The 25,602-nt window shown below is 52.2% G+C and overlaps 1 protein-coding gene across 1 annotated transcript in view; it reads left to right on the top strand.

The window, feature by feature from the left end:
* Window positions 1–25,602, top strand: part of LOC143390290 (uncharacterized) — a 63,343-nt gene that overhangs the window by 36,407 nt on the left and 1,334 nt on the right. The window contains 16 exon segments of the mRNA XM_077108331.1: window positions 297–445; window positions 1,174–1,282; window positions 1,285–1,349; window positions 2,418–2,492; window positions 3,435–3,554; window positions 3,557–3,640; window positions 9,771–9,913; window positions 11,338–11,452; window positions 14,994–15,042; window positions 15,045–15,103; window positions 17,021–17,119; window positions 17,845–17,922; window positions 19,484–19,587; window positions 22,806–22,916; window positions 23,537–23,604; window positions 24,298–24,488. Coding sequence (XP_076964446.1) covers window positions 297–445; window positions 1,174–1,282; window positions 1,285–1,349; window positions 2,418–2,492; window positions 3,435–3,554; window positions 3,557–3,640; window positions 9,771–9,913; window positions 11,338–11,452; window positions 14,994–15,042; window positions 15,045–15,103; window positions 17,021–17,119; window positions 17,845–17,922; window positions 19,484–19,587; window positions 22,806–22,916; window positions 23,537–23,604; window positions 24,298–24,488 — 1,619 coding nt within the window.

Raw genomic sequence — 25,602 nt, 5'->3', positions numbered from 1 at the left:
GAATGAATGAGTGATTTGAGACTCAGCAGGGTAGAGGGATCCAGCAGAGATTCCCACATCATCTTGGATAGACCCAAAAGGGTTTTAAGCCAATGCTCTGTCCTTTGAAATGTGAACATGTGTAGAACCCAAACTTATCAGTGTAATGCAACAGGAAATGGAATGCCTTCATCACAAGCTGGTCTTTGCCCTTTAGAGTAAGGGCTGTTCTCTTATTCACCTAGTTATTGCTTTGAATAGCATTAACCTGTCTTTCAATGTCTTTACATTTCTCACTTTGTGTTTTATGTTCTTAGAAAGCCATATGTACTTATTCGAAGGTAAAGATTATTCTAAAGAGCCCAGTAAGGACGACAGAAAATCATTTGAACAACTGGTGAATCTTCAGAAAACCCTTTTGGAGAAAACAAGTCAAGAAGGCCAGTTATTCCGAAATAAAGGCAGTGTAAGAGCTGTTAATTTGTGTGAAGTCATAATTCCAAAAAATTATATCTTAGGATGATTTGTTAAGAAATAAGTGTCTGTTAAAATATAGCAAATTAACTGAACCCTATATAAAAATCTAGTATAAAAAACATTAACAAGCTGAGTATATTATACCATTTAATACAGGTAAAAGTAGGCCTGTCCCTCTTCTAAGCCACCCTAAAGGGATCACCATGTTACATCAAAATACCATATCCTGCTGTTGATAATCATGACCCTGTTTCATTAAGAGATGATGGCAATCATAACCGATACATGTAATGTTCACAGTATTTTGTGCTTAAAATGTATTTTCTAAATGTTAGCTATCATTAAGATAATCATGCTAAAATACTGTATTAAAAGGAATTGTACATTTGTAGAAAGATTCGTGTTAAAATTATTTAAACTTTAAATGCCATCCTACGGTGTATGCTTTCAATCAAAGAAAAAAGTGAGCACCTTATTACTAATGAGATGAATCAAAATGACTAGCAGCCATGCTAGTGCTTTGCGTGCCGTGCCAGTGCGATGCAAAATATGAATGTTAAATTGGATTACCTGGCGGCCAGTGCCCACCACACAGTGATGCTGTGCTCTGTGAGATCCCATGCGAGTCACCTCTGTAGAGTGTGCTTCAGGGTGAAGGAGACGTGAGAGGATCGGACGTCTCTGACCTTCTTGGCTGTGGTCCTGTCTTTCCGAAAGGTTCTTATCCCAGGCCTAGTGGAGGGGTCCACCAAAAGGAAGCAGATTATGAGCCCAGAAGAACTGGAGGAAAGACAGAAAAGAAGACAAGAAGCAGCAGCCAAGAGAAAGAGATAATAGAGGAAAAGAAGAGGGCAAAGGAAGAGGCTGAACATAAGAAAAAGTATGTCCATAAAGTACTGTGGTTTCCAGTGACATAGGTCTCGTCTCCTCTGCTGGATTGTGGAGAAGGGAAGGATATTCATATTTGAAATTTAATATTTTTTTAAGAAAGAGAGAAAATTTTTTAATATTTATTTTTTAGTTTTGGGTGGATACAACATCTTTATTTTATTTTTATGTGGTGCTGAGGATCGAGCCCAGCGCCTTGTGCATGCCAGGCAAGCGCGCTACTGCTTGAGCCATATCCCCAAGCCCTAAATATATTTTTGATGGAATAAAAGTATGTCTGTTTTACTAACCAAGCTGAGGATCACAGTTGGCAAAGGATTCCACAATTGAACATCACTTAAAAATTCAAAAAAGTATCAACTTGGTAGTTCCTGTTGGTAACAGAATACTTTTTTTTTTTGGATTAAGGAGTGAACCTGGGACACTCTACCACGATCTACTTCCCCAGTTCTTTTTATTTTTCATTTTGAGCCAGCTCTCACTGAGTTGTCCAGCTGGCCTCTAACTTGTGATCCTCTTGCCTCAGCTTCCGGAGTAGCTGGGATCGCAGGTGTGCACCACCACACCTGACTCCACAGAACTTTTTCAAAGATTCAGCTTTAACGTTGAGTCCACTTTAGTGAGACGTCTTGAGTACCTAAAGCAGAGAAACAAGAAATTCTAAAGATTTTATTATAGTTCACAAGGAATTGTTTATTTGAACAGTCCCTTTATTGGGGTTAGCTAGCCCTCGAGAAGACTTAGGAGAGCCGATTGGGATCGGAATTCTGTCATCTCTCTGCCTGTTTTCTCATCTGTAAGGTATATACTTTGTCACACCTATCCTGTGGGACTACAGTGAAGATAATGTAGGTATTTTGAAAAATGTCAATTGCTGCATCTTCAAGTATTAGAATAAAGATTGTTTCATCCAACTCATGCCATCTTCATAAGGGAATATCCCATAAAAATATCAGAGAGCTATGGGAGAGAAATGCGACACACTATTAAAACTGGTGGGTGGTGGGTCAGATTTGTGCTAGGACACACAAGCCTGCAGCAGGGCCTTCCTGTCACTCTGCCTCCCTCTTTAGGTGGACCAGTCTGGCCTGGGCCTGCCCTCCAGAGATTACTACCTGAACAAGACTGAAAACGGAGAAGGTGAGTGCGCCTTTGCGGTGGTTCTCCCACCGTGTCCCCCACAGCTTACCTAGGCAGGTCTTAGAAGCTGGGGGAACACAGGGGTATCACTTTCCTGATGGGCAACAGGCAGCCCAGGCAGGGGAGGGATGCCCCCAGGCTCGCTAGTTCATATGCAGGCACTGTGGGCACAAAGGGCAGGGGTTAGGTGTAATTTGTCCCCATTGTAGAGAGGTGGCAGTAGCAGCCCCCACCATTTGAGGGTCTCAGACCTTTTATATACCTCACCTCTAACCCTCCCAGTCACCCCAAAGTCACTCAGCTTCTCTGAACATCATTTGCTTCATCTGTCAAATGGATATTCATTTTACCTTGCCCTATACAGAGGAAGAAATAAGTCTCAGACACAGAAGTGACCTCTTCAAGGTCACACAGCCAGTAAGTGGGGAGATCCAGAGCCACAACCAGATCACCTCCAACCGCTCACAGCTCTCCCTTCCCCTGCCCAGCACACTGAGGCTCACTCACCTGTCCACGGGGCTCGAGGTCCAGTAGGAGAGGGAGACATTACTTAACGGACCACCCAACTAGATGCCAACTGTATACATTGTGATCAGGGCAGAGGGAGCCGAGAAAGGACTTGATTCAGCTCTAGGGACGTGGTGGCAGAGGGTGGTTCAGAAAAGGTGCATTTCCAGAACAGGAAGATGGCTGAGGACGAGCCCTAAAGGCAGGGCCAGAGCAGCAGGGGCCAGCCTCAGGGACCTGTGTGTGTGCAGAGGCGGTGGGCTTTACCAGGAGCGCCACGGACACCAGTGAAGACACACAGCGCCAGAATCCTCCCCAGAGCTATTTTCCAGCATGTTTCCTGGGCCCCATGCACAGGGCCGCAGCTGGGCCGGCCTCACCTGGCCCACTGGGTGGCAGGTGGCAGCCACTGACAGACAGTTTGGGGGTGCTGGGCCCTACAGGTGCTGACTGGATACCTGAACTACATGGTCCAGCTGGGGAAGCTGCTGGGCGGCGGGGATGAGGATGCCATCTGGCCCCAGATGCAGCAGATCCTGGCCAATATCACCATCCCCCAGGAGAAGCATCGGCCAATATCACCATCCCCCAGGAGAAGCATCGGGACGAGGAGCTCATTTACCACAAAGTGACGGCCGCCGAGCTGCAGGTACCCTGTGCGCCGGCTACTGCAGGGGCAGGGCCACTGGAGTCGGACAGGGCTCTTGGGGGGAGGGGTCATACCAACTTCATCATGACCATAAAGCCACCCTTGGGAGGAGGTGTTTATGCCCAGGTTACAGATAAACTGGGGCTCAGACAAGTAAGATTACCTGCTAGTGACCACAGAGTGCAAAGGGACTCCAGAGCCAGGCTTCTTCCCTCACCGGGCTGCTTCGTGTGACAGCGTTTCCCTAGCAACTCCATGGTTGTGATGTAAGGCTCACACGGACAGGGGCATTCCCAGTCATCCAGCACGGAGCACTAAGTAAAGGTGGGGTGTGGATTCCTACATTGCTTCTCCCTTTGCTGAACAGGAGATGGAGAGACATGGTCAGGCCCCGGAGGCTCCTGAGGGCAGGGGTGCTGGCCCTTGGACTCAGGCTTGGCTCAGCTCTTGACCATGTCCCTAGGCAATATCCAGAGGCGTAACGGGGAGTCAGACCTGCACTTTCTGTGAAACTGTGACTCACCAGAGACCTGCTGTCCCCTCCGAAGGTCAGCCTTGCTGAGGCTGCCCCCTGGTGGCTGCTCAGGCCTCCAGGGCCTGGGGTGGACTTTCTACTGCTTCCTTCTTTCTGGCCCGTGTGCTGTTGCTGAGCTGCTTGTCCTGGGCCCTGGTGGTCTCCGAGGAATGAGCAGAGTGGTCCCACGTATCTCCCAGCCCCTTGCCCTCAGGCAGGAGCACCTGGTGGCCCTTGCTGTTCTGCTGGGGCGGACCCTGCGCCTGCAGTGGGTTCCACTGGCCAGTCTTCTCCCTGCTCCTCACCCATCCATTCCTTCTTCCTTCGAGGAGGAAGTTCCTGCCCTTTTTTCCTCCTCCATCTGACAGATGTATCAGGAGCCACCTTGGGCCCCGCTTTCCTGTGCTTCTGGTCTAGTGGGGACACTAAGAAACAATCCCAGTCTCCCTGCCTAGTGCTGTGGGCGAGAGAAGTAGGCCACTGAGGCCCAGTGGGGAGGGGCTGGGGAAGCTGAGTGTACACCTGCCCCGCGGGGACCTTGGTGTGTGCAGGGCCTCGTAGGCTTTATTCCAGAAGTCGTGCTTCCACTGGGTTTCCTGGCTGAAGTGTGTGTCCCTCTGGCCCCAGACACAGGACTACAGCCAGCCCTGCTCCACCCTGGCCTAGTGGACGGGAGTGTTGAGTCCCAGGGCTGACCGTATACCTGAACTACATGGTCCAGCGGGGAGGCTGCTGGGCCCCGGGGGTGAGGGCGCCACCTGGCCCCAGATGCAGCAGATCCTGGACTTTGAGACACACTTTATCCTGAGGGCTGCGGTGGGTGGGGTCTCCCAGGCACAGGTGCAGCCCGTGCAAAGACCTGGGCTGAGGCAAGAGAGCCCAGTCTCCTGGTGGTACAGCTACCCCTCAGGTCCCTGGGGAGGTTGGTGACAGGGTGAGTGGTTCGAGTGGGTTGTTATGGAGATCGGCAGCCTGTGTCGGGCACCATCTGGCACTGTTTTTCTGCTCTGAGGCCAGGAGGTGGAAGGAGATGCAATTTGCCCACCAGCTGCGGGGGCCTGGCCTGAGCACTCGCCTCACGGCTCTGACGTGGTGCTCAGATAATGGACATCAATATGGCGTGGCCAGCGGGTTCTGCCCCGGGCAGCCTCTCCCCATTGCTTCCACTCTCTTTTTTCATGGAGGAAAGGAAAGGTTATAACTTCAGCAGGGGCTGAAGACCACACAGTGCCTGCTGGGGGCCTGGATTCAGAGGGTCACACCTTGAGCCGTGTGGCCTTGGCAGGTGAGGAGCCTACCCTGAGCCTTGATTTCCTTCCGGGTAAAAAGGCCTTTGCTCATCCGCTTACACCTGTTCTGTGCAGGAACAGAGATAAATGAGACACAGCCCCTGCCTTCACCAGGGACAGTGGCTCTTAACTCTTAAGTCATGGAGTCTTTTGAGAACAGCTCAAAAACTACGGACTGTCACCCAGGCATGTGTGCATGAAAAAAACACACAGGCTAACATTTAGAGAAGTCCTGGACACCCCCGAAACCTGCCTGGCCTGCCCGCGGGTTATGAGGACATAACATGATGCAAAAGATGAGATTTTGTTTTGTAAACTGGGATGCACAGTGGAAAAGTAATATCCCAGAAGTCATTATCAGTAGTGCTGTGCTTTTGTGATCGGTGATATTTCTCAGGTCCCCATCACTAAATTAACTTGAATCATTCCACCCTGGGACACAGTGTCTTCTTCTCTGGTAGCTGGAGATTTGTTTTCTTCTCCTACTCAGGATGAATCAAGGAGAGGGACTTCAGGCTTACATGTGGTTGAAGGCTAGACCTGCTGGAACAGAATGGTGTTCCAGGCGAGCCCCAAGTGGAGTGTGGATTCAGAGCCATGAGTCAGACCACCTTCTGCTGCTCTGGGGGTGGAGGGGGGCCTTCTCGTTCCTTTCTAGGACCTCCTGCCCCTCAGGCTATTTGGGCCTTGGCTCCATCCTCTGCCATTTCTCCTGTAAAAATGAAGCCCGAAAGCACCCTCATCTTTCCCACTCCTCAGGCCCGAGTTGGTTGGTGCCCAGTGGTCCTCCTAGGCTGTGGGCATGGGAAGCAGCTCTTGGGCCTGCCTCTAGGGGATTTGAGTCAGGGCAGAGTGTCCTAGTCCATTAAAACTGCTGCATTATTGAGGGGCACCTGTAATCCCAGTGGCTTGGGAGGCCGAGGCAGGAGGATCGTGAGTTCAAAGCCAGCCTCAGCAAAAAGCAAGGCACTAAGCTACTCAGTGAGACCCTGTCTCTAAAGAAAATACAAAAAAGGGCTTGGGACGTGGCTCAGTGGTCGAGCACCCTGAGTTTAACTCCCCAGTACCAAATAGACAAACAAACATAACTGCCACATCCATGAAGATAGATCTCACACCTGCGTCTCAGTTAGGAGTTCCCTGAAGCAAGACACTGAAATGTGGACGTCCTGCTGTCAGCACAAGCCTCTTTATCTCTGAGTTGTGAGAATTGCCCTGTCAGGACCCTGCTCTCCCAGAACGAGCAGGTTTGTGATGACTGCATACGTAGGACTTTTCCCACCTGATGCCTCACCCTGTGCCAGGATCCGCCACCTCAGTTCATGAAGCTCTCGTGAGCCCTGTAACTGGTGACATTCAGTAAACTAACCCACTTTCCCAGGTCTTTGCCCCAGGCCATGCAGTCAGGTGACCCTGATTGTTGGACCCAGTTTGAAGGTCTCATCACACACCTCTGAATTCTGTGGCCACAGAAATGTAGAGATTGGCCTGAGGGTCTCCTGCTAGGGAGAGGGGAGGCTCTGGGCCACAGGGGAGGCCAGGCAGAGAGGCCTACGGCAGTCAGCTCTGGAGGCAGGGTTGCTGACCCCATCTTAGGGAAAGGATAGACAGTGCCCAGAGCTGGTTCCTTCTGGGGACTCTGATCTAGGCCTCCTAATGCCCAGCTCATGTCACCAGCTCATGTCACAGCTGGGCGACAGGGCTGTGCTGGCGCTTGCTGGCTCAGGGCCCACTGTGCGCTTCTCTTCCCAGCCCTGTGGGGGTTTGCCATTGGTGTTGGTGGGAACATTCACCCAGGGATGACGCCAATCAGCCCCCTACTGAGACCTGGTCGATGACTTGTACCAGCACAATACCGCCTTTGGGAGCTGCCCCCGCTCCGTCCCCAGCCTCATTTGTCCTTTGAGATCTTTGTTCCCCAATAGATAAGATGTCCACTTAAACCCAGGAACAGGGGCTGGGGTTGTGGCTCAGTGGTGGAGCGCTTGCCTTGCACGTGTGAGGCACTGGGTTCAAGTCTCAGCACCACATATAAATAGATGAAGGTATTATGTACATCTACAACCAAAAAAAATTATAAAATACAAATAAATAAACCTTGTCATGTATGTAAGAAATAATAACAAATAAAAATAAATGAATAAATAAACAAACAAACCCAGGAACAATGGCCTTGGGGTGGAGCCCAGTGGTAAAGCCTGTGCTTACCTGCTCAAGGCCCTGAGTTCAATCCCCAGCACCCCGCCAAATACACCCACAGTAAGCCATATAACCTCAGGATAGTCACCTTCCCTGATCAGCAAACTCAGCCTCTGTGAATTGGGGGTCTTGTGGCTGACTGCCTGTCCCAGCAGGCGGGGTGGATCTTAGGTGGCTTTATGGGTACGGTTTTCCTGTATGAAGGGAATGCATTTCTCACTTCCTGTATTTGTCTTACATTTCACCATTTCAAGAGAATAGAGGTTTGAAATCTGCCAGGCCCAGGGCCACTTTTGGAGGGTCTTAAGCGATGATCGTAATTTCTGGGATTGCTAGCTAAGTTAGGTGCCCATCCAAGTGACTGACATGTAGAGGCGTCTTTGCTAAAAGACTATATGCAGCCCAAAGCCTCGTGTTCTGTAAAACTGCACACTAAAAATAACTGAGCGTGTGGGGAATACAGGGCCAGAGCAGACACATTGTGCAGCTCTGCTTGAGGAGGTGACACCAAGGGACACACGCCAGCATTGAAGCCCAAATCCTATGTGTTTGCACTTAGGTTGGGCCGCTTGGGCCGGCATCGGACTCACAGAGACAGGGGGCGGTAGGAAGTGAAAAGCACAGAGTTCAAGTCTTGCAAAAGTCATCTGCAGCTGGGTGAGCCACATCCCCAGGCCTTTGTATTTTTCATTTTGAGATAGGGTCCCACTAGGTTGCTGAGGCTGGCCTTGAATTCGAGATCCTCCTGCCTCAGCCTCCTGGGTTTCTGGGATAATAAATGTGCAGCATATTTTACCACAATTTATTTTTAAAATGTTGTAGGACTTTATAACAAAAATCTGCAACCTCAAGAGGGATAGCTCACATGGCTGGAGGCTGCTGCTGCAGGAGATGCTGGCCGTGACGTGGAGGTGTTGGGGGAGACACCTCTGCACAGGGCACCTTGGGGTGCCAAAGGGAAAGCAAGATCTGTTGGGAGCTGACAGTTATGAAAAGCCAAGTCTCTCTTTGGAAAGCCCTTGGGTACAGGGTCTTTTTTGGGTCACCTTAAAACAGAGCTGCTGGGGCTGAGGTTGTGTTTCAGTGGTGGAGCACTCTCCTAACATGGGTGAGGCACTGGGTTCAATCCTCAGCACCACATAGATACATAAATAAAAACAAAGGCATCCTGTCCACCCACAACTCAAAAAATACTTAAAAAAAAAAACAGAGCCGGAGCATGCTGGTGCATGCCTATAATCCCAGAGGCTTAGGAGGCTGAGGCAGGAGGATCAAGAGTTCAAGGCCAGCCTCAGCAACTTAGTGAGGCCCCAAGCAACATAGCTGCCTCAAAATAAAAAAGGGCTGGGGGTGTGGCTCAGTGGTAAAGTGGCCCTGAGTTCAGACCCCAATAACTCCCCAAAACAAACAAGTGCAAAGAGCCGGGGGCCTGGTGTGTGCAGGGCTGAGCTGCGGGCCTCTCCCTTCTTGCTGCAGTCAGTCATCACCAACTTTGCTGTCCCAGCTCCCCACTCGGCAGCCTCACTTGTGGACCACAATTTACCCCCGCAACGCTGGCCTTCCTGAATGTTGGATCCTCTGCAGCAGACTGCTGCTGCGGATACTCTTGTTGAGTGGGACAGTGCTGGCTTCTGTGTGTGACCCTCCCAGTTACCAGATACACGGGACTCATTGTCATGATGATCCCTGTTTTTCATATGAGGTGCTGAGGCACAGATGGGCACATTAACTTATTAAAGGTTGCACAGCTTATAAGCAAGGAAGCTAAACCAGGAGTCCAGTCCAGCTCCTGATTCTTAACTGTTAGGGGTCTGAGGCTCCATTCTTCCTCTGTAAATGGGGATAATTGTGGCCACTGCTTGGTCAGTTGGGCAGTGGCACATGCCACATGGGAAGGGCGTGGTGACGGTGGTGGCTGCTGTGCCTGCTGCTGCTGCAGCCTCTCATCCCACCCTGGTTCCGCTTCAGATGAGGTTTGCCTCTGGCTCCTTGGGATGCTGCCTCTGCCTGGAGCTCCATCAGCACCATGGTCCCAGGGAGAGGCACAATGACACCTTCTGAGGGACACCCAAAGACGGGGCTGAGGAGAAGCCACCCTCCAGCCTCACGCTGTCCCCTTCCCTTGCAGACCTTGGCACCGGCCATCAACTGGCTGCCCTTCCTCAACGCCATCTTCCACCCCATGGAGATCAACGTGTCCGAGCCCATCGTGGTCTATGACAAGGACTACCTGGAGCAGGCCTCCGCCCTCATCAACGTCACGGACAGATGGTGAGGCCGGCAGCCCTGCTGGGCAGGAGGGGCAGGAGGTGGCAGGGTGGCCGGATGCAGGGCGCTGCACCCTGGTGGGCTTCCCCGAGAGGCAGCAGAGGGTGCTGGTCCCCTGGGCAGCTTCAAATCCTGCTGCCCTCAGCCAGCTGTGTAGCTGTGGCATGTCCCTTGTCCTTTGTCGGGGTCATACTGTCACCCATAAGATGGGGATCAGATAGCACCTACCAAGCAGGGGATTCGTGAGAGTCACACAAAATGATTCATGTTTTAACACCGTGCCTGTCATGGAACAGGACTCCACCAATACCACCCATAATTTTTGGTTAATACTTACGGGTTTTTTATTTTATTTTTTTATTTCAAAGTCTTATAAAAATGTTGAAAATTACAGAAAAATAGGAAAAATGTAAAATTATTCAAAATATTACTCTTGGCCATTTTGGGGGGTGTTTGTGTGTGTGCATATCAGAGAGAGAAGGTGTGAGGGAAGGGAGGTTTCCAATCCATAGCTCTTCTTTCTCCTTAACGTGACTAGATGGATAATCTACTTTTCCCTTGACTTTTCATTTTTATTTTAGTAGTAGGAGTACTGATGATTGAACCCAGGGGCACTTAACCACCGAGCCATATCCCCAAGCTTTTTGTATTTTATTTAGAGACAGGGTCTCACTGAGTTGCTTAGGGCCTTGCTGTTGTTGAGGCTGGCTTTGAACTCACTGTCCTCCTGCCTTAGCCTCCTGAGCTACTGGGATTACAGGCATGTGCCACCGCTCCAAGCCTTGCCTTTACTTTCATTATGAATATTTCCCAGTGCCATCCCAAACCCTCTGTGAGGATCATTTTTATAGTTGCATAGTATTCTGTCAACTGTTCATACAATATTTGCCACACTCTCCCTGTAGTCAGGCTTTTAGGGTGATTCCGGTTGAGGTTAGATGTTCAATATAGTGAACATCTTTGTACTAAGGTAACATCTTTGCAAACATGACTCATCCACAGATAGGTTCCTGTGCCCTGTGGATGGGGGACATGGGAACGGTCATTCATGGAAACCTGGTGGCCAGAGCTTCCTTTCCTGCCCCTGCTGCTCTAAGGCCTCTACTTCCTGTCTGGCCTTCAGCAGGGAATGGCAGCCTCCTCCCCACTGTAGCATACACCACCAGGCAAGTCTCTAGGCAGCAGCTTCACAGCTTCAGACACAAAGCAGCTAAGCAGCAGCATGTATTGAGCACTGTTGGTATGCAAGTGATTGCACTGGACACTGGGGGGTTCTAGGTGGAGCGCCAGGCATTCCTCAGAGAGTTACATTCCATGTGCTTGGAAGGCAGCCGCGAGTCAAGCACCCAGGTAGGCTAGGAAGGAGGCTGGGGTGAGGCTGTTCGGGAGCCCCGGGCATTTCTGAGCCAGCGGTCCTCTCGCCCCAGCCTGCTGAACAACTACATGATCTGGAACCTGGTGCGGAAAACAAGCTCCTTCCTCGACCAACGCTTTCAGGACGCCGATGAGAAGTTCATGGAAGTCATGTACGTGACCAAGAAGGTGAGCTGTGACAGTGATTCCCAGGTTCATGCTGACCTACTGTGTGCTCTGCCCTGGGCTGGGGGCTGGAAAGACCACTGTACCCTCAGGGCTGTGGCACTTACGAGGGCTGAGTCTAGGAGGAGAATGAAGAGGCCACTGAAGGGTCCATTTGGGGTCATGGGAACACTGATGGGGACTTAGGTGGGCAGAGGCTTCTGGAAGGAGGTGGTTAAGCCAAGCACAAAGAGGAGTCTTAACAACTCAGCTGGTTTGCAGAGAAGGTAGTCTCTGTTCTGACCCTCCAGCTGTGGAGATGTCAGCACTCTCCTTATGTAACTGTGACTCTAAAGGTGGGGACTTCTTCCTCAGAAGCATCAAACACATCAAACACCTGCTCACGAGGGTTCCCTAATTCTTATCCTCCCTGTTTGTAGTCGGGGGAACCCCAGTCCAGATCCAGGCCTCAGGTTCTCTTCGGGGCAGGAGTCCCAGGCCCCAGACCCAGTAGGCTCCACCCATCTTGAGTGCCCCCAAACCTCTGTGGGTCCTTCTGTAGGAGGCCCCAGGTCTCCCTCCCTCCCGCCGGGGAAGCTTGCCTCCCGTAGGAATTCTGATGCCAAGAATGAGGCCGTCACCTCTCATTTATGCATCCAACAAACAGTTACTCCTGCACTGTCACATGGGCCAGGCCCCAAGCCCAGTGTAGGAATACCAAGATGGGTGGGGTGGGTCTGTGCCGAGGAGCCCTGCCTGCCTGGGAGGTGCCAGGGCTAACCTCCCTCATGTACCAAAGGCTCAGAGAATGGCTGGGAGAGCCCTGGCTGCAGAGCAGGGGAGGCTGGGCAGAGATTTGAATGGGAGGTTCTGCTTCTTACCACATAGCCTTGGGCAGGTCACTTAAATGGGGCAGGAACTCAGTCTTCCCATCTGTGAAAAGGGGTGACTGATCCCTGGGCTCCTTTTCCTCAGGCCGTAAAGTCAGTTCCAAAGGCAGAAGCTTCTGCTGGGCGCCTGGCCGGCTGTCCTCGTGCTACCTGCCTACAGTCCGCAGTTCTTGTTGGGAGGAGGGACCCCTCTCCACTCCCTGCTGGTGCTCCTCCAGTTACAGTGAAGAGGCTACAAGTCGCACAGCCTCTTCAGGGGCCTCTTTGCCCCTCCTTTTCTGCCTGGAGGTGGCCCCCACGTCAGATGAATGCTGCCTGACCCTTTCTTCTTTCAAAGAGTTTTCTCCTCATTCCAAAACCTTTGTCGTATGCAGTCAGGGTGGCCTTTTTGCGGGAAGTCACTGGAGCCAGACTCTCTGGGCTCAAGCCCACCGCAGCCACTTGCTCCCTGAGTGCTCCTTTTGGGCTAGTGACTTAACCTCTCTGTGCTTCATTTCTCTCCCTTAGTCTCCCTGGAGCATTCTAGGCGTGGGGCCTGCACACCCTGGGCACTCAGGCGCTCAGTGCTGTCATGGCTATTGACATCATTACTGCACCTCTGTCTCCTGCTGGATGTTCTTGGCATTTCCACAGAGTCCTCAAGGGCAGGCCTGCGGTTGATTCAGCTCTAATTCCTGAGACCTGGCACAGTCCCCAAGCAGGGGAGTCACTCAGGGGACAAATGCGTGTGTGTAAAGTGAATGGGCTTCTCCAGAGACGCGGGCAGAAGATGAGTAAGAATCTGCCCATGATCCAGCCGTCAGAGCCTCTGCCCAGCCTCAAAGTTGGAGGCTCCGTAGCTGTGACCCACTATGTGCTCGGCCTCAGCATATCCAGGCCAAGTCTGTGTCCAGCTGTGGGCTGCCCAATGACTGGCAGGGCAGCGGGCAGGAGGGAGAGGGGAGCAGAAAGCAGCCATTGGAAACGGACACAGGTTGGGACAGCTAAGCAGAATCCAGGGGCTACACTTACACTAGAATGGCCTTCCCTTCCTTCTTGACTAGAAAAAAAAATTAAGTCATAATTTACATACAATAGAGTATTCAATATACCTGGCCATGGTGGCACACTCTGTAATTCCAGGGAGACCCTGTCTCAAAATAAAAATTTGAGACATAGACCAGTTTAGTGTGATGCTAGGGTGGCCCTGGGTTCCATCCGTAGCACCCCATTAAGAAAAAGAAAGAAAGCCCGCCTAGCATGTGTGAAGCCCTGGGTTCAACCCCCAGCACTTAAAAACAGTATGCACACACATATGCATAGAGTGTGGGTGAAGGATACAGTTGGTTGATTTGTGACAATGAAGTTATGTGTGTGACCACCAGCCCAGTCAGGACAGAGAAGGTTTCCATGGACCAGTTACCCAGCATGCCCTCGGGCCCCTCCCTGCGTCTCCCCGAGGTGCTGCAGATGGGCAGCCGAGTCCTACGCTGCCTGCCTGGCTGCCTGGCTCAGTGAGTCTGTGGAATTCGTCATGTCGTGGCATCTCTGAGTAGCTGGTTCCTCCGTGCTGCCAAGTGGTATGTCACTGTAGAACAACACCACACTTTGTTGATCCATCTGCTGATGGGCATTTGGGTTGTTCGCAGTAGGGCTGGTGTAAAGCAGGCTGCCCCGAGCTGGTTGTCACGCCTGTTCCTCAGGGTTAAGAGGACCCTGCAGCTGGACCGGTTTCCATAAGCAGGGTCATCACACCTGGTCATTCACACTCTCCATGGGGGGATGGCCAGGCAGGGGGCCAGTGGGCTGAAACCCTCCCAGTGCTCTTTATCAGCCCGTACTCTGGGGAGCTGCAGCCCAAGACCATTTCTGGTTCATACTGAGGCATCCTGTGGGCTAGCACTGCTTGTGGGTGAGACTGAGGAAGAACCAATTTAAGCCCCGCACAGTGACACACCTGTGGTCCAAGCTGCTGGGGAGGCTGAGGCAGGAGGATTGCAAATTCAAGGCCAGTCTGGGCAGTGAGCATTGAGAGACCCTGTCTCAAAATAAAATATAAGGAAAGAGCTGGGGTTGGGGTGGGCGTGCGACTCAGTGGTGAGGCACTGCCTGGCATCCTTAGCACATTTAAAAAAAAAAGCCGACATTGAAGTTTTGCGATGTCAATGTGGCCTTCTGTCTCTAGGAGGCTGAAAATGGGGCTGGGCCCCTGGCCTTCTAGGAAGGTTCCCATTGCTCAGGTGGATGGGCAGCTTCCCGAGTTTCTGCGCCTCCAAGATTCCTTGTGTCCTCCAGGAAGCAAGACCAGGTGGAGTTGGCGGGAGCCCTGGATGGAGGGCCAGGCATGTCAGAGTTCCCATCCCTGTGGCACCCCTGTCACCTACTGTCACCTGCTGGACTAATGACTGCCCTTACTAAATTTCTGCTTCCCGTCTGTCCAGTGGCCCATCCCTGCCCACTAGGGGTGCTCAGTGGCAGACCTTCGTGAAGTGCCAATCACGGAGACTGGCACTCAGGAGACAGTAGGTGGTGGCCATGAGGGGTGTCTGTGGCCTAAAGTAACTTCTGCGGTCAGAAGAGGTCTGTCTCCCTGGAGTTCTGGGGGGAAGCACAGGCCCCCGATGGCGCCACCTCACAGGCAGGCCTTGGGAGAAGGAGGACTGGGCCCAGTGACCTTCTGCGCTCGTGTTTTCCAGACCTGCCTTCCTCGCTGGAAGTTTTGTGTGAGTGACACGGAAAACAACCTTGCTTTGCCCTGGGCCCCATGTTTGTCAAAGCGACCTTCGCCGAGGACAGCAAGAACATAGTAAGTACCTCCCCTGTGACAGAGTGGGCATCGCATCTGCTGGGCGCCCTCCACCCCAGCCTGACAGCCCACACTCTGCTCTGCCCTGGTCCTTTCCTGCTCCAGGCCACAGGATCCCGGGGCCTTCTTTAACTCAGAGGCCGTTTCCTCAGGCTGCAGGGCATGACTTGCTAAATGACTTCCATGGTTGAGGCCAGGCCAGTTGTTTGTGTTATTTAATTTGATCTTCCCAGTGACCCCATGAGGCTACCACAGCCACCTCCACCTCCTGGGGCTGCGAAGGACCCCACCAGGTAATGTTGACCTGGAAGTGACATTTTTCTTACTCTGAGGGTGACAGAATTATTCAAGCAGGTAGAGGATCATCATGGCTGAGTGCTAGGGAGACAGCTAGCCCCCAGCTCAGATTCTGGCTCTGTCACTTGGCTGGGTGACTTGAGCGGTGTTCTCCCCTCACCTGGGACATGAAAGTGGGGCTGTCCCTTCTGCAGAGGGGTGTTAAGGTGAGACAGCAATAAATCACCAAGTCGATCTTAAAGCAAGAGACGGAACCTTTATTCACCAGTTGATGTCTGGATCCACCAGCTGGCCGGCCAAGGGCCAGGCTGCTAGTCCACACCCTTCGACCCCTCCCAGGGTTTGAGCACACCTTTTGTAGTCCAAAACTATATTAACGCATAAGTGGCTGTTGCTATGATTCAGATCCATAAGCAAACATCATAAGATCTAAAATCATAAACAGTAAAGAGGGTGGGCCAAAACGTCCCTAGTCGAGAACAAGTTAAAGAATGGCTACTAACATCTACACCTCTGACAGGGTAGATTGTCCAAGAAAAATGGGAACTGAAGAGGGGACACTTTTACGTTGTATAAGAATTGCCATCTGTGTCGCCTAACATGCCGTGCTAGGCAACCGCTCACTGATGGGTGCAGAGACGGGGCTTTCCCACGGGAGAAGCTTTTCTTACATGATGTGGGGTCTCAGGGCAAAATGGAGTCTGTGTGGTCATTGCCCACACAGCCTGGCCATAACAAAATGAGATGCTGCACATAAAGAACACCTGGCCCAAAATAAGCTACAGTCAATGGCAGCGATTGTTTATCACTAATGGTATTGTTTGCGTGATTAGTATCTGTAGTCAAGGGGCAGCACTGCACTTCCAGTCTGCTGAGGCAGGGGCTGGGGTGGTGGCTCAGCGGTAGAGCCCTCGCCTAGCACATGCGAGGCCCTGGGTTCAATCCTCAGCACCACATAAAAATAAGTAAAATAAAAGTATTGTGTCCAACTACAACTAATATATATATATATATATATATATATATATATATTTTTTTTTTTTTTTTTAATCTGCTGAGGCAGAATCTGAGTCCAGGTCTGTCTGGCCCCAGCCCCACGGCTCTTGCCTTCCCCTTCCCCAGAATCTTCCATCTTCTATCTTTGGCCCCCGGGTCTGCCCTGCATCATCACCCTCAACAGCTGCCATTTGTGCCCTGAGGCCTTTCTGAGTGCCTCTCAGATCAAGTTCTCTGGGTGTTAAAGCTCTATTCCATCAAAAAGGATCCCATCAGCCTGGGAGAGGCCATGTCTTCTGGACGGCTCCAAAAGAGCACTCCACCACTCTAAAGGCTCCGAAAAGTCCTGCTGCGGACCTTTCCGCTTCCCCAAGGCACGTCCAAGCTCATTTGGCCACAGAGACCAGTGCATGGAAGGCCCGTCTCGTCTCGCGGGATGTCTGTCCATGTTAGGAACATGGTCGGGAAGCACAGCCATGGCCACCCTCTTAGCCCGCTCTGCAGAACCCGAGGCCTTGAGCCAACCTCAGTTTGACCTCGGGTCCAGTGTCATCCTGCCTGGGGCACTGGTTGCATCCAGGGGGCCAGTGCCCAGAGCTGAGGGTGCAACATCTGTCTCCTCAGGCCAGTGAGATAATCCTGGAGATCAAGAAGGCCTTTGAGGAGAGCCTGAGCACGCTGATGTGGATGGGTAAGGACACCCGGAAATCAGCCAAGGAGAAGGTGAGGCCGCCCGGGAGCTCGGGCCACCCAGGCTTCCTGCACCAGGCAAGAGCAGCAGAGAGAGAGCAGGGCTAGGAGAGGCCAGCCTGTCCCCTTGGCATGCATGGATGCTGTCCTGCCTTGTGACCAGTCTAGCAGGCTGGGGGGACAGCCTGAAGCCCAATGTCACACATCTCTTGGCTGAAGGTGGACAGGCAGGAGAGCACGCACAGAGAGGTGGACCAAGCCACTGTGGTGCTCGCTCCCTCCACAGCTCCCAGTCCCCCAGCAGTGGGGAACAGAGCCTCAGAACCTCAGAACCTCATCACCTCCCAAAGGTTCCAACACTTGAACTTTGGGGACACATTTGGACCATAGCAGCTTCCCTTGGGGAAGCAACATTTAATCAGAAACCCAAAAGATCAACTGAGGGCTGGGGTGGTGGCTCAGCCATAGAGTGCTCGCCTAGCCTATGTGAGGCACTGGGTTCGATCCTCAGCACCACACAAAAGTAAAAAAAAAAAAAAAAAAAAAAGATATTGTGTCCACCTATAACTAAATAATAAATATTAAAAAAAAAGATAAGTTAGGCATGGGGGGAATGTTTCCAAAAAGATGTGAAAGCCCTAAGTGGGGAGGAGCCTGATCCCCTGCCCCTTGACATGACCCTGAGCCTAGAGCCCACAAAGCTGGGGCCAGCTGGTCAGCATCGCGGGTGCTCAGTCCTCTGTGTCCCTCCCATCCAGGCGGACACCATCTACAACATGATAGGCTACCCCAGCTTCATTATGGACCCCAAGGAACTGGACAAAGTGTTCAACGACGTGAGTGGCTTACGCCCTGCTATCCCAAGTGCCCACTTGGGGAGGGTCCAAGGTGGGCGGGGCGCCCAGGGCTTCTGGAGGCAGGGAGGCTGACCTGGCATCATGACAGCCATCAGGGGATTAGCTCAGCGGGAGAGCACTGGCCTTGCATCATGACTCCAACTGGGTTCAACCCAAGCACTGCATAAAATGGGGGGGGGAGGTAGCGGGGCTGAGGTTGTCTCAGTGGCAAAGCGCTTGCCTCACACACATGAGGCCCTGGGTTCAATCCTCAGAACCACATTAAATAAATAAAAAAAATAAAGATGTTGTGTCCATCTACAACTAAGAAATTTAAAAAAAAATAAAAGACTTGGGGAAGCAGATCCTAAAAGGTGCAGCACCTGACCCTGAACCCAGAGCCCACAGGGCTGGGGTCAGCTGGCCAGCATCGCAGCCCTAAAACACCACGGTGGTGGGGGGAGAAAGTGAAGCCCCTCACACCTCCGCTCCTGCCCCAGAACGGCCACCTGTCTTCAGGGTCGTACCCCAACCTCCTCAGAGAAAACTTGGACCTCAAATTTTGACCTTGAGATGGGGATGGGAAAGAGGAGGCAGCCATCCCAAATGCACGGTGAAGCTCCACTGAGGCGAAGGGGGATTGCTGCCTCCCTGCTGCCAGAACCTTCGGCACATCACCCCTTTAAGTGGGTTGTGATTTTGCCCCAAATGATAGTTTCCTATCTTCTCATGAGTGAAATTCAGGCATTTTTGAAATTATAATAACCTCTCATCATGGTTCTATTTAAAACCTAAGACTATTAAAATTACTTCTGAGAATAGGAGACTCATTCCGCAGCCATGTTTCTTGAGAATACTTTCAGACACCCCAGGGTCATCCTGATGCGAGACCCAGAGTCTCCTGGAGACGGCTCAGGCAGGGCCCACAGGACAGGGGCCTGCCCCTGAGGGCCCAGTGTTTTACCACAGCCCTTGGGTATGCCATAAAGATCTGGAGTGGACCTGAGGGAGGGCTTTGCACCTGGTAGGAGCTGAGAGGCCGGGCCCAGGGGTGGGGGGTGTGATAACGCCTGTCCCCTGACATTTCAGAGCCAGATTCCAGTGTGGTTCATTAAATCTGTGCTGTCCAATTTGTTAGCTACCAGCCATGGGGGGCTATTTAATTAATCAAAACTTAAGTTAATTAAAATTTAATTACACTAGCGCATTTGAGATGCTCAGTAGCCACCTGTCACCAGAGTTTACCATATTGGCCAGTGTAGGGGGAGAACACACGGGGAACACACCCATCATCACAGTCCTGTAGGACAGTGATGGAGATACTTCTTGCCCAAGGGAACCACTGATGGGGCATCCTGCAGCACTGTGACACTGTCAGGTGCCTGAAGGAGATAGTTGTTGCTGGGCCCAGCAGGTTAGAAGCCTCAGAGGGGCCGAGCCTGCAGCTCCGAGCCCACACTCTGGCCCTGGACCTGCCGACCCATCCCTTCACCTCGTGGGGTCTGAGTTTCTGACTTTCCTCTGAGGTTGCTCCCATCTGTGTCTCTGCTTCTTTCCTCAGTACACGGCAGTTCCAGACCTCTACTTTGAGAACGCCATGCGATTTTTCAACTTCTCATGGAGGGTCACCGCTGACCAGCTCAGGAAAGCCCCCAACAGAGACCAGTGAGTCCCCCAGGCCCAGCCAGGAAGGCCTTGGTTCCCCACCATGGGGATGCACCCCACTGAGCTTGCCTTCCTCACCCACTGTCAGGTGCCAGGTGTGACTGTCACAGAGGCCCTCTTTTCAAATTAAGAAACCAAAAGCCGCTGGGTGCAGTGGCACATGCCTGTAATCCCAGCAGCTCAAGAGGCTGAGGCAAGGGGATCGCAAGGTCAAAGACAGCCTCAGGAATGGCGAGGCACTAAGCAACTCAGTGAGACCCTGTTTCTAAATAAAATACAAAAGAGGACTGGGGATGTGGCCCAGTGGTCCAGTGCCCCTGAGTTCAATCCCCAGAATCCTCTGCAAAAAAAGCCAAAGTAGAGCCCATCCTGGCCCCAATCTGGGTGCCGCAGTGCCCAGCCTGTTGGCAGAGTGAACCTGGCCTCTGAGGCCGAGGGGGCCTGGCACCACATCCCAGCTTCATGGCCTCAGCATTCAGAGCCTTCATTTCATTATCTTCAAAGTAGAAGGGAAGGGAACTGGTTCGTGGGTCATTGAAGCAATACAGTGTGGGAACTGGGGAGAGCCAGGCCCTGAGAGGAGGCCCTCCGCATGGGTGAGTGCCCCATAACTCCTCACAAACAGGAGCAGTGGTTTCTCCCACTGTCCCACTGAGGGCTGGGGAAGGTTCTAGATGGGTGCTGATAACCAAGCACTTTAACACACTGCAAATCCCACTCTGCATTAGTGTCCCCTGGAGAGCAGTTTCAAAAATAGTCTCCAAGGATGAGGGTGTAGCTCGGCGGTAGAGTACATGCCTAGTACTTGAGACCCTGGGTTCCCTCCCCAGCACTGCCAAAAATGTGGGGGGGGGGTGTGGGGGTTGCCTCCTGACGTTTTTTTGTTGTAGTTTTTGGTTGTGGGGGCTTTTGCAGCAGGGGGTAGGGAGTTCCTGGGGATTGAACCCAGGAGTGCTTTATCACTGGGCTAAATTCCCAGCCCTTTTTAATTTTTTATCTTGAGACAGGGTTTGACTAAGTTGCTGAGAGCCTCACTAGGTTGCTGAAGCTGGCCTTGAACATGTGATCCTCCTGCCTCTACCTCCCAAATTTGCTGGGATTACAGTTGTGCACCACTGCACCTAGCCATAGCCTAACTTCTACCCCAGATCTTAAGTCAGAATAATCTGGAGAAAGACCCTTCTTTTTAAAATGGTCTCCCCAGGAAAGTTAGATGTAGTCAGCCCGGTACTAGTCCCTCCACTCCTCAAACAGGATAAATCTTACCAAGTCAGAATGAGTCCTCTTTGCCTCTGGCACCCTCTTGTGGGCAATGGAGGTTCAAACATCTTTTTCCTCCAAGTTTTCCATTGTGAATGAGGGTCCCACTAACAAACAAGAAGGTAGGTGGACCTTCACCTTCAGAATATGGCACAGACACTACTGCCAATTTACCTGGCTTCTTAAGTTTTAGATTAAAAGTTTTCACTTAAACTTGTCTTCTAGCCAGACACAGCAGTATTCATCTGCAACCCAAGCTACCCAGGTGGCTGAGGCAGAAGGAGCCAAAGTTCAAGGCCAGCCTCGGCAATTTAGCAAAGTAAAAAATAAGGGCAAGGGATGAAGCCCAGTGATAGAGCACCCCTGGGTTCAGTCCCCAAGGAAGGAAAGATTAATGCATTATGGAAAATCTGAACCAGTCGTGGTGGTGCACACCTATAATCCCAGTAGCTCAGGAGGCATGGGCAGAAGTTCAAAGCCAGCCTCAGCAAAAGTGAGGTACTAAGCAACTCAGTGAGCCCCTGTCTCTAAATACATACAATATAGGGCTGGGGCTGGGGCTTAGTGGTCAAGTGCCCCTGAGTTCAATCCCCATTAACCTCCTTGCCCTCCCCCCAAAAAATATACTATGAAAAATCTGAAAACTTATTCATGAACTTTTCATACCCTGTACACTAAAATCATTGATCTGTCTTGCACTTTTTGGATTTTTTACATAATTTTTTACATAATGGCTCATGCATTGGTCCTTTGGAAAATAGTGTTTTGCCAGGCATGGTAGCACACGCCTGCAATCGCAGCAGCTGAGGAGGCTGAGGCAGGAGGATCATGAGTTCAAAGCCAGCCTCAGCAATTTAGCAAGACCCTAAGCAACTCAGCAAGACCCTGTCACTAAATACTATATAAAAAAGGGCTGGGGATGGGGCTCAGTGGTTACACACCCCTGGGTTCAGTCCCCAGTACAAAAAAAAAAAAAAACAGAAAAGAAAAAAATCGTGGTTCCACTAAGATTTACAGATTTTCCACTCTCATATACTGCAGCCAAAAAAAAAAAATCCACATTAGTTAACATCATAGTTGACCTCCTGAGAAAAGTCTTAAAGTACTGGGAAGCTATCAAATTCATGATGGTCAATACAAGTTTTCCAAAATTTTAATATTTCTTTGAAACTTCATTTTTCTTGAAACCTCAGATTTTTATCATTGGTAATAAATGACAAAATGTGAATTAGTTCCCCTGAGGTGCTAAGCTTCCTTTTTCATTTTCAAGAACATGTCTGCCTAGTTGCCCAAGTCCAAAATTCCATGGCTGGTCGGTCATCCGAAGAGGATGAGAGAGACCTGAAGCACCACGTGGGTATTCCCCATTGGTCACACAGGATATTAAAAAGACTGGTACTTGGGGGTCGAGATTTAATGGAATTAATGATTAGGCTACTTTTTCCTGGGTGTTGTCAACGAAAATGACCCGCTGGCTTGTTTTGGTTGGAGCACCTGCTAGGGAAGGGTCAGGTGGCCACTATGACTTGCCCGGCCCCCTGCCCAGGCGGCAGCAGTGTCATCCACGGTTGCTTTTGTACCATGATGCAGATCTCAACACGTGTCAGAGACAGAGTGTCTCAATGTTATAATGAAAATAGTTTTGACATCATAAACCAGAGGATCTTGGGGACTGTCACTTTAGACCACACCTTAGAACGGCTGCTAGACACATTTCAAGCCTCAAAAATAACCTCAGTTCAATATCTGATGGTCCCTCTTGCTGTCTGTGAGCGCCTCGGTGTGGCACCCTCTGAGGTGACATCACTGATTTATAGGTATTCAGGTGTTTTCTAGCTTCCCCCTCAGAAACAGTGCTGCCCGATGTCCTTGTGCTGACCTGGTCCTGGGGTCAAGGAGTACCCACTGGAGTTCCGCTCTGCCCACCGCCTGGGCTCTCATGCACCTGTTGCTTGCAGGTGGAGCATGACCCCGCGCATGGTGAATGCTTACTACTCGCCCACCAAGAACGAGATCGTGTTTCCGGCTGGGATCCTGCAGGCGCCCTTCTACACCCGCTCCTCGCCCAAGTAGGCCATATCTGGTGCTGGTGCCCCGACGGGTCCCCTGCCCCTCAGCCAGCCCTGTGTCTGCAGCTGACCCTGACAGCCATCTCACTGAGCCATCTGTGCCCTGGTGGCCCAGGTGGCCTAGGATTGCAGCGTCGTGTGTGCAGAGCGCAGCAGCCCCTGTCCACTGCCTTCCCTCCAAGGGTCTCTGGGGCTGAAAGCTCCTGCAATCGGGAAACGTGGCACAGTCATGCAGTCAAGAGCCCCATGTGGGAAATACTGCTGTGACGGTGGCTTAGAGCAGTTGCAGCCAGGGAGTTGGCGGGGTGAGGGCGCTGTCCTAGAAGCTGGACTCCCTGGATGACTGTGTGGAGCTTGGGAAGAGGCACTGGCCCATTCCCAGGCTTCGTTTGCTTTAAAGCTTAACTGCTAGTCTGTGGGAGGGGACAGTGATCCTCTAGAGTGTCCAGCACGTGCATGTCACCCACAGGGCACAGCTGGCTCCCTTAGACTGCCCAGCCTCCCACTGTCTCCAGGGCTGTGTCCCACAGAGCCCCTGCTACATCTCAGGCCCAACAAGTGAGGGCCACATGGCAGGGCAGGAGCCAGAGGCCTTGCTCTCACTTTGTGTCTCCCTCCAGGGCCTTAAACTTTGGTGGCATTGGTGTCATCATGGGCCATGAGCTGACTCACGCTTTTGATGATCAAGGTACAGGTACCTTGGGGTCCCTCCAGACAGAGCCCATCAGCTTCTTAGCCCCACTGCCTCTGCTCCCTGGGACTTAGCTTTGGAGAGAAGGACCAGAGTCTAAACCCTGGCTCGGCCGCTTGTCAAATGCTCTCACCTCGGCAAGTCACATCATTCTCCAAGCCTCCGTCTCCTTATCTGCAAAATGGGTGCAACAGGTCAAGGTGGGGGTGGGGAGGATCGTGTGAAGGCTATAGTGAGCACCTTCTGCAGGGTGCTGGGTGCTCGGTGCTCAGTAGGAGTCAGGAATTAGAGACGTGGAAGTCACACCCTCCTCAGCAGCTAGTGTCCAGGGTCTTCCTCAACTGCCCCCTGCTCAGGGACAAGAAGGAAGTGGCAGAGACCCTGGAAACCAGGCCTGTCATGTGCTCCTGATTCTGCCAACTCCACTGGCCCCTTGCTGACCTCCATTCCTTGGGATCCGAGGCCCTTGGCCAGTGGAGATCCACCCTGCGCCTCAAACCTTTGTACAGCCACATGGCCGCCTGCCTGGCCACTTTCCCCCACCCTCTCCCACTCGGTCTGGCCCGTCCTCTGGCCCTCTGATGGGCATCCTGTCCCTGTACAGGCTAGAGGGTGGGGTCAGACAGGGGAACCCACTTCCCACTGCGAGGGAAGAAGAGCGATAGTGCCACTCCTGCGCTCTGACCACAGGGCGGGAGTATGACAAGGACGAGAACCTCCAGCCCTGGTGGAAGAACTCCTCAGTGGAGGCCTTCAAACAGCAGACGGAGTGCATGGTGGAGCAGTACAGCAGCTACAGCGTGAACGGGGAGCTGGTGAATGGCCGCCACACCCTCGGGGAGAACATCGCAGACAACGGGGACCTCAAGGTGGCCTATCGGGTGGGTCTACTCCCCCTGTGCACCTGTCCAGGTCCACATCTGTCCAGATGCCTCATCAGTAGGTCAGCGTAGAAACGCCTGGCAAGCTGCAGGAGTGCTGTGCCTCGGCTTCCTCGTCTGTCAGTGGGGGTGGGGAGGATATGAGCACTGACTGTGGACGCAGCACCTGAGCCGAGTGCCCAAGGCCTTCTGCTTGGAGACCACCTGCTTGAGAGTCCCAGGAGAGAGCCAGGGCAGGGTCCACCTGCAGAGCCAGCCCCTTCTTGCCTTTGCGGGGGAACCCACTGCCAGGTAGGGCAGCAGGGCCCAGGAGGACACTGAGCTCAGAGCCAGTTCTGGGTTCCGATCCTAGTCTGGAGTAAGTCGCTACCATCTGAGCCCATTGGCTTGGCTCTGAGCCCCTGACCTGCACCCTCAGGTGGCCGGAGGTGAAACCAAGTGACTCAGACACAGGTCCCGGCCTGAGAGGCAGCCTGGAGACTCACCAAGGGAAAAGGGCCAGGGGCAGGGGGTAGTGGAAGGAGTCGGGAGCAAGGGCCTCTGTCACTGAGAAAGGAGCTTGGTTCTATTCTGGCAACAGTGAGAACCACTCCAGGGTCAAACAGGAGACATGATCTAATTCCTTCTTTAAGGCAGGTCTGCAAGCCGGCAGCCCATGGACAAATCCAGCCCCAGACTGTCCCCATAGGTTTGGGGGACCTGGCCACACTGTGTCCACAGGTTGCCTGTGGCTACTTTTGCACTCTGAGCGCAGAGGAGAATAGTTCAACAGGGACCGGTAGCCCCAAAGCTGGAACATCTACTCGGCCCTCACAGAGGAGGTCTGCCAACACTCGCCCTAGACGGTTCGCTTGAGTTGCCACATGAGGAGGGGACCAGGCTTGTGTCCTCGGTTCCTCTGAATTAGGGAGACCCATTGGAAGCTGTTGTGAGATTACCCAGGTGAGAGGCCATGTGGAACAGGGGGAAGGGTGAGGAGGGTCAGTTTTGGGGTGTTTGGCTTGGCTGGAAGAGTTGGGGGGAACTCTGAGCCTGAGTAACTAGGAGGGTGGTGGTGCCATCCTATGGTGGCAGGTTTGGTGAGGGTTCATGTAAATGACTTCTTCCTTCTGTG

The sequence above is a fragment of the Callospermophilus lateralis genome, unplaced genomic scaffold (assembly GCF_048772815.1).
Source record: "Callospermophilus lateralis isolate mCalLat2 unplaced genomic scaffold, mCalLat2.hap1 Scaffold_52, whole genome shotgun sequence".
NCBI lineage: Eukaryota > Metazoa > Chordata > Mammalia > Rodentia > Sciuridae > Callospermophilus > Callospermophilus lateralis.
The sequence above is the reverse complement of the archived record's forward strand: the minus strand, read 5'-3'. Positions and strand labels throughout refer to the sequence as shown.